We start from the raw sequence: 9,392 nt of genomic DNA, 5'->3' as shown, positions 1-9,392 counted from the left end.
AAAAAAAAAAAAAAAGAACTCTTAAAAGTATGATTATCAGTCTAATTTTTTGAAAAGAGGACAAAAGAATTGAACAGGCATGTTAAAAGATATTATATGCAATTGGCCACTGAACACATGGAATGATGCTAAACATCTTGGTCATTAGAGAAATGTAAATTAGATAAAGAGAAAAGTAGAAAAGGAATCACATGAGGTCAAAGGAAGAAAGTTTTTATTTTTGTTTTAGGATGGCACTGACCTAAAAACTAAAATCTCCATCATGCTCAATCTATTACCTTTTCTGGTTTCTTTCTTCTAACTGTTTACAAATATATTTCTTTCAGTATTTCATTAGCACCTTTATATCTGTGTGTTTTAATGAACTATTTCCTTCTTACGTCCTTCCTATTCAGAGGTCAATCCCTTATAGGCTGCTGGAACGAGGGCTTTGGTTTCTAGCTGTCAGCCTGAGGCTACACTCAGCATCTTGCCCTGTGACCCTCTGTAGGGCAGCTCACAAAAGTAGTTTCTTCAGAGCCAGTGAGAGGGGAGTCTCCTCCAAGATAGGCTTAGTAGGTTTCTGTCATGTAATCATGTACAAATAATCATTCTATCTAACTTGGTTAGAAGCAAGTTGCAGGTCTTATCCACACTCAATGTGTGTGTGTATGTGGCGGGGGGTCATATGAGAGCATGAACTAGGAAACGAGGATCTTGGGGGATACCCTAAAGTCTGTCTGCCACAACTTATTTGTTATGTCTTCACATGGGATACATGTTTATTTTATTCAGTAATTTCCTGCTTATTTAGATGTAGTGATAATTTTAGATTTTTCTGTTTTTCTAACCAGATTCTGTTGGCCGTGACATCCCCAAAATGCTTGAACTGTTTCAATATGGACTTGAAATTAAGGTAGATAAAGAAAGAGAGAACTTTCTGAAGACCAAAATAGCAACAGTAAGTAATGATGGGAGTTATAAATGACCTTCTTTTCTTTTTTGTTCAAGGGATTCATTAATGATATATAATATTATAATATGCTGGTCATTTGAACTTGTTCTTGGCACTGACCTTAGGAGTGGCACTAAGTACACACATGGATAATTTTTTTTTTCTTCTGTAGAGATGGGGGTTTTGCTATATTGCTCAGGCTAGTCTGAAACTCCTGGCTCAAGCAGTCTCCTCCTATGGCCTCCCAGAGTACTAGAATTATGCGCTGTGCATGAGTGCACTGTGCCCACTTTCTTTATTTTGTAGGTTGAACTCATAAGTTTTAATGGCACTTGAGGATTCCTCACGGAGTTAATGTGTTACTGACATTTAGTTGTACTCTGCCTTATTTATCTATTTTATGTATTTTTTCCCTAATATTTTTAGCTTATACTTTAGTGGAATTGAGTAATTTGTTGTATTTTAATGAATTTTGTCTGATTATCTTGGTGTTTTGAAAATTGTTTGCCTACTTTCAAAAGATGTAAAGCCATTTTTAGGACATAAATATCAATGTTAGATTTACAGGACTGTGCTTTTAAATATATAGTTATTAGAAATATTAAAGCAGGCGGCACCTGTGACTCAGTGGGTGGGACGCCAACCCCATATACTGAGGATAGTGGGTTAAAGTCCAGTCCTGGCCACACTGCAACAAAAAAATAGCTGGGTGTTGTGGCGGGCACCCGTAGTCCCAGCTACTTGGGAGGCTGAGGCAAGAGAATCGCTTAAGCCCAAGAGCTGGAGGTTGCTATGAGCTGTGACGCCATGGTATTCTACCAAGGGCGACAAAGTACGACTTTGTCTCTTAAAAAAAAAAAAAAAAAAGAAAGAAATATTAAAGCTATTTATATTAAAGAGTCTTTAAAGTGCCTGTTTCACGTATGTAATATTTTCATGTTCAGTAATAATAAGATTAATAGTAATAGTCTAGATAGAAAAATTTAAACAGTGCCTACCTAGTGTCAGGTGCTATTCTTTTTTTTTTCTCATTGTTATTCACATTTTACTGGTAATTTGAAATATAGATTTAATAATTAATATAGATGCTATTCTAAATGCTTTTCGTATATTCCTTTCATCTTCAACCCTATGAGGTAAAATTATCACTCCCATTTTACTTTCTTTTTTTTTGTTTTTGAGACAGAGTCTCACTTTGTCATCCTTAGTAGAGTGCTGTGGCATCCTCATAGCTCACAGAAACCTCAAACTGTTGGGTTCAAGCAATCCTCTTGCCTCAGCCTCCTGAGTAGCTGGGACTACAGGTACCCACCACAATGTCCGGCTATTTTTTTAAGAGACAGAGTCTCATTCTGGCTGGTCTTGAACTTATGAGCTCTAGCAATCCACCTGCCTCGGCCTCCCAGAGTGTTAGGATTAAAGGTGTGAGCCTCCATACTGGCCATCACCCCCATTTTATAGATAAAGGCATGGAAGCCAAGAAAAGTTAAATAACTTTTTCAAGGTCTTACAGCTACTGTGAGACAGAAGAGGTGTTTGAACCACAACGGTTTCTCGAGTCCAGACTCTTTACTCCTCCATCATGTTGCCTCAAGGCTGGAATTACTCGAATAGCAAGTAATCCTCTCTGTTCTCCCATCTTACTCTTAAAAGGAATTCTGCATCATGATCAATAGCTAGTAGTCCAAGCTTATTGGGCTGTGCCCACTGCAGATCATCAAAACTGTAGGAAAGGATGCAATTAGGTGTTTTTTGTTTTGGAGACACAGGGTCTTACTGTATTGTCCAGGCTGGCCTCAACTCCTGGGCTCAAGTGTTACTCCTGCCTCAGCCTCCTGAGTAGCAGTGACTGCACCAACACACCTAGCTTCTTAGCTGGTTTTATGGTAGAAAATCTTGCTTTAGAAAAGGAGCAAGACAAATCTAATCGAGAGATTGTGAAGCTCCTACTTGCCATCATTATCATTAAAGCTCAGCTCCAATTTATTTGACCCTGAGCTCTGCTAGAATCTGATGTTGAAATTTCCTTTTCCAAAAGGCCCTTGTCAGTGTTTCTTGTTTCTTAGGGTTGACAACATTGTGATCTAAATACTAAACAACAACAAAAAAAAAACCACAAAATACAAATTTTAAGAGACTATTCTGGAGCTGTAGAGACTTGAGTTTGAATACTTGTTCTGCTACTTAGGACATGACAGGCTTTAACCAAGTTTCTTAATGTTGTATCTCAAATTTACTCATCTATAAAATGTATATAGTAACACCTGTTTCACTATGTGGTATTGAAGGTCAGATAAAATTTTAAAATGCTACTGTACTATCTGTTAGTATTTTGGTTGGCCTTTTGGAACTATAGAATATCCTAGTAAGACTCTTCCTTTTTAGCTAAATTAAATCTGCCTTTTCTTACATAATGTCTTCAGTTATTTAGTAGTTAATGTGGATCCCAACTGAGTGTAAGTAACAGTGCCATCTCATTTACTTTCTTTAACAAATACTGTAATGATTAAGACATGGGCTCCATATCGGACTACTTGGATGTTTTGGAGATACACTGCTTTTTCTTAATGAAAAAGAAATTACATGTTTAAAGACGATCCTTCTTTCTTTTTTTTTTTTTTGAGACAGGGTTTTGCTCTGTTGCCCAGGATAAAATGCAGTGGCATCATCCTAGGCTCAAGCAATCTTTTTGCCTTGGTCTCCTGAGTTGTGGGGACTATAGGTATATACCACCACACCAGGCTAATTTTTTAATTTTTTTATAGCGATGAGTTCTTGCCCAGGCTGATCTTGACCTCCTGGCATCAAGTAATCCTCCCGCATCAGCCTCCCAAAGTGCTGGGATTACAAGAGTGAGCCACCATGCCTGGTCTAAAGAGAATCTTTCTAAATACTATTAAAGCATCATAGTATGGTAGGAGGTTAAGAGAATGGGTTTGAGGTTCATACTGTCTTGATTCAAATCCTCGTTCCAGCTTAGAAAGAATTATGTCAGTTTGCTCTTTGAGCCTCAGTTTTTCCTCATTCTCCATTCCCCGCCCCCCCATGTAAAGTGATGGTAATAATGGTACCTGTTTCCTAGGCTAGGAATGAATGAATGAAATAATAACATAATAACTATTTAGCAGACTATTACTCCTGGATAAGGCAGAGTGATAGGGACCTGATTTACCCTGCTGCCTAAAACAATCTGCATTACCTTGATACCAAAATCAATCGAAAAAAGAAAAAAAAACCTACAATACAAATAGTATACAAATTCATGAACATAGGTGTGACAATTCTAAACTAAATTTTAGCAAATGGAATCCAGCAATATATAAAAAGTATAATGTATCATCAAGTAGGGTTTATCCTAAGAATATATCATTTATGAATCATTGTTATTCACCATTTTAACAAACTAAAAAACAAAAGGCACACAATCGTTTCAGTGGATGCAGAGAAAGTGTTGGGCAGAAGCCAACATCCATTCCTGATGTTCATCAAACTAGGGAAAGAAATCAGTGTTTTTAACCTGATAAAGGACATCATAGAAAAACCAACAGCTGACATCATACTTAGTGATGAAAGACTGAGCACTGCTTTCTGCTTCAGATTAGGAGCAGGACAAGGATATCCACTCACTGCTTCTTTTCAACGTGGATCTGGGCATTCTAGATAGTACAGGCAGGCAGGAAACGGATAAAAGGCATCTAGATTAGGAAAGAACATGTGGAACCGTCATTATTCACAGATAATGCGCTCTGGCTAGTAGAACAAAGAAGTTAAGTTAGGTTGAACATGTAAGCTCAACATACAAAAATCAGTTGTATTTCTGTATAATAGCAATGATCAATTAGAAATTGAAGTTTATAAAAATGCCATTTTTAATAATTCAAAATATTAAATACTTAAGTATAAATCTTACAAAAGTTATAAAAGATCCACACACTGAAAACTTCAAAACATGTTTAAGAGAAATTAAAGATCTGACTGAATAAATAATGAGATGGTCCTTATTCATGAACCAGTAGACTCAATATTGTTAAAAATGTCAGTTTCCTCAGGGTAATCTGTAGATTCATTGCAAACTCAGAGTCCCAATCAGCTTTTTTTTTTAAAAATTGACTAGCCAATTTTAAAATTTGTATAGCAATGCAAAGTATCTATGTGCTCTTCGTTTTGAAAATGAACAAAGTTGGAGGTCTGTCTGATTTCCAGATGTTTAAAGCTATAGTAATGTGGCATTGACATCAAAAGAGATGAAACAGTTAATGGAATTGAATAGAGGATCCAAAAAAGGGCAAACATACTAATTTTCAACAAGGTGCAGAGGCATTTTTAGTGAACAAAAGAGTAGTCTTTTCAACAAATGGTACTAGAACAATTGGATATCTATATCTAATAAAAAGAACTTTGACCTATACTTCAAACCATATGTTACAATTCAAAATGTATCAAAGATCTAAATGTAAAGCCTAAAATTATAAAACTTCTAGAAGAAAAAGTTGTATTAGGGAGTGGTTTTTTAGATACAATACCAAAAACATGACCCATAAAAGAAATTGATAAATTGCCCTTTATAAAAATTAAAAGGTTCTGCTCTTTAAAAGATACCATCAAGGGAATAAAAAGACAAATTACAGATTGGGGAAAATGTTTGAAAATCATGTATCTGATTAATCTGGAATCTATAAAGAATTTTAAAACTCTATAATGAAACTACTCAATTTAGAAATCAGCAAAAGATTTGAAAACACCTCACCAAGGAGATGCACGTTAACACATGAGAAGGTGCCCAGCATCTTTAGTCGTTAGGAGAAGCAGATGAAAACCACAGTGAGCTATCACTGCACGTCTGTGAGAATGAATGAAATCTAAAACACTGGGCATGAATCAGTGTGAGGATGTGAGGGACGAGGACACTGCTCATAAAGTGTCTATGGGAGTGTTAAACATTGCGGCCTGTTGCAGCAATTGGCAGTCTCTCGAGTTGACCGTCCACCCAGTATGAGATCCTGCCGTTTCACTTTTAGATAATTTACCCAGGAGAGATGAAAACATACGGCTCCACACAGACTTGTAAGCAAGTCTTCATATGAGATTTATTTATAATAGCCAAAAACTGGAAAAATTCTAAATATTCATCATAGGTGAATTTATAAGCAGAAGTGATTAAAAAAAAACCCTTGATAACATGCTACAACATTGAAGAATTTCAAAATAATTATGCTAAGTGAAAGAAGTTGGAAAAAATTCATGTTATATGATTGTATGGATGTGCCGTTCTGACACATGTGAAGTAATGCATAGTGACAGAAAGCAGGCCAGTGGTCACCCTGAGGACAGGTGTGTGGGGAGGGGCAGGAAGGAGGAATTTCAAAGGGGCATGATACATTTTAGGAGTGACTGACCTGTTTGTTATCCTGACTGGAGATGGCTTCATGGTGTATACGCATGTCAAAGCTTAACAGACTGTCCACTTCAAGGATGTGTAGCATGTCCAAGGCAATGCTATTTAGCAATAAAAAGTAACAAACTATAGGTATGTGGGACACGATGAACCTCAGAAATATTACGCTTAGGGAAAGACACCAGGCACAGAAACCACACAGTGTATGATACCATTTATGTGAAATTTCTAGTACAGAGGTTGAATGTGGCCTGCAAAAACTAAAATAGTTACTGTCTAGCTCTTTTCAGGAAAGGTTTGCTGACTCCTGATCTACAAAAATGCTTTTGGGGAAAGTGAAATAGATTAGTTTTCTGTTTCTGTTTGTACAAGAGAGATTGTCTGACTTCAGTTAAATCATCTTGATGTCCCTTTGTTATGTTTGTGTAAAGGTTCTGCACTTCAAGATCTGGTTCTAACATTGGTATATTGTGAAATTGCTCTTGTGTAGTTTAAACTAGTTTTCCTTCTGTATCAAAGTGTTAAATACAGTGTTCGGCCATACCACCCTGAACACGCCCGATCTCATCAATACAATCGGTTGAATGATCTCTCTTGGGATTAGCATCTTGAGCCACATATTTCAGCATCATGCATACTAATGCTCTTGATAGCCAGGCATTTTCTAATGTTTTTTGTAGTACTTGCAGGTAAATAAGTTTCATTCTTAATCTTTCCTACCATCTGTACCTATAACTTACATATTCATGAAATTGGTTATGTCACTGTGCTCTTAAATTAAATGTCATATTAGTGAAAATGTCATTCAGATGATACGTTGGACATCATGAAGGCAGAACAAGTTACTGGAATATTTTATTTTTTAAATTATATTGCTATCATGTGGTCACCTTTTTTTTTTTTTATTTGAGACAGAGTCTCACTATGTTGCTCTCAGTAGAGTGCTGTGGTGTCACAGCTCACAGCAACCTCAAACTCTTGGGCTTAAGCAATTCTCTTGCCTCATCCTGCCAAGTAACTGGGACTACAGGTGCCCACGACAATGCCTGGCCATTTTTTTGTTGTAGTTGTTTAGCTGGCCCAGGCCAGTTGGAACCCGCCACCCTTAGTGTATGTGGCTGGTGCCCTAACCACTGTGCTACAGGTGCCGCGCTCATGTGGTCACCTTCTATTTTCTCTCTTGGCATGAAGTATAATTGGTTGGGATAAAGTGATCAGATTTAAGGGAAAGATTTTAAAGCGTGTCACTAAAAAGAAAGGGCTATGGGGAGGAAAAAGTACATTTCTTTACCCTTTTTCTTCCCACTGGCTCTTTCCATAAAATAGAACTGAAACTAAAGTTGAGATATTATGTAGCTGGCCAGTGTTTTTATTCTAAATAGCAGTTTAATTTCAGATAGTAATTAAACAATTGAAAAAGAATGTATCTAAGTTTATAATATAGAAAACAATATATTTGTTATAAGCCCACTATGCAGACAGTTCCCTTGATATGTTAAAATTTTCAAATGAGAGCGGCACCTATGGCTCAGTGGGTAGGGCGCCGGCCCCGTATACCAAGGATAGCTGGTTTGAACCTAGCCCTGGCCAGCTAAAAGCAACAAAAAATAGCTGGGCGTTGTGGTGGGTGCCTGTAGTCCCAGCTACTTGGGAGGCTGAGACAAGAGAATCGCCTAAGCCCAAGAGTTGGATGTTGCTGTGAGCTGTGACTCTACAGCACTAAGGGCAACAAAGTGAAACTGTCTCAAAAAAAAATTTTTTTTCAAATTAATATAAGCACATGGTTCAATCCAAATAGTTCACAAAAACAGATAAACACTAAAGCTCTCTTCCTTGCTATTGTTTTTTGTGAGATTTCTTTTAATAGTTTTAGTTTTGTCCTTCCAGAAATGTTAAGGCATAAACATAAACACCCTCACAAAATTAATTTTTGCACAAGATACTTTGTCACATATAATGTTCTATAACTTTCTTCTCCAGTGATGTAAATAATAGCATGGAAGTCTTCCAAGATGCAGAGATCTACCTGCGTAGAATTATTTTCCGTTGTATACCATAATCAGTCCCTTATCAATGGACCTTTATTGTGCCACTTTTTTTGGTATTACAAATGGTAATACCGAATTAATGAAATTCTTACAAATAAATATTGCCAAAATTTCCCACATGTGTTAAGGTAAATTTCCAGAAATAGAACATGTATATGTTAAAAATTTCATTTTACATGTTCCCAAATTACTTTGTAAAATGTTTACACTAATTTATAATTTATCTAACCATTTGTTAAAGTACCTGTGTGCCTACACCCTTACCAGCATTGGGGATTATCAAACTTAAACATTTATTTCAATTTGATAGGCAGTCTATTATTGGTGTGAGTACATGTGCATTTTTAGTAGCTTAAATATTCCTGTGTGAACCGTTACCATTGTTTTTTTTTGGTTACAATCTTCAATTTTTTTTTTTGAGACAGAGTCTCACTATGTTGCTCTCAGTAGAATGCTGTAGTGTCACAGTTCACAGCAACCTCAAGCTCTTGGGCTCAAGTGATTCTCTTGCTTCAGCCTCCCAGGTAGCTGGGACTATAGATGCCCACCACAACGCCTGGCTATTTTTTGTTGCAACGATCATTGTTGGTTAGCTGGCCTGGGCCGGGTTCAAACCTGCCACAATCAGTGTACGTGGCTGGTGCCTTAACCACTATGTTACAAGCATCAAGCCCTTCTTTTTCTTCTTAAGATTCTGAGTTTCCATATCTATCTGTCATTCTTATTCCTTTTCTTCTTACATTGCTAGTCCCAATCTGATTCTCTACCACTGTCGTGCATGTATGTGTCTGTGTCTCCTATTGACTTCCTGACTCTGCGTGTGTCTCTGTTGACTTCCTGACTCTGTGTCTGTGTCTCCATGACTTCCTGACTCTGTGTGTGTGTGTGTGTGTGTGTGACTTCATTGACTTCCTGACTGTGTGTGTGTCTCTATTAACTTCCTTACTGTGTATGTGTCTCCACTGACTTCCTGATTCTGTGTCTGTGTGTCTCCATTGACTTCCTGACTCTGTGT

General features: G+C 37.1%; 1 protein-coding gene across 3 annotated transcripts in view; it reads left to right on the top strand.

Annotated features, from left to right (window-relative positions):
* MRPL1 (mitochondrial ribosomal protein L1) overlaps positions 1-9,392 on the top strand; it is a 64,409-nt gene that overhangs the window by 30,382 nt on the left and 24,635 nt on the right. For all 3 annotated transcript variants that reach the window (XM_003790059.3, XM_023513414.1, XM_012805325.2), the window contains exon 7: positions 834-940. In XM_003790059.3, the coding sequence (XP_003790107.1) occupies positions 834-940 (107 nt within the window). The remainder of the gene's footprint in view (positions 1-833; positions 941-9,392) is intronic.

Source organism: Otolemur garnettii, unplaced genomic scaffold, assembly GCF_000181295.1.
Source record: "Otolemur garnettii isolate 467f Iridium unplaced genomic scaffold, OtoGar3 scaffold00039, whole genome shotgun sequence".
Taxonomy (NCBI): Eukaryota; Metazoa; Chordata; class Mammalia; order Primates; family Galagidae; genus Otolemur; species Otolemur garnettii.
Note: the sequence above shows the minus strand (reverse complement) of the source record. Positions and strands in the feature narration are given on the sequence as shown.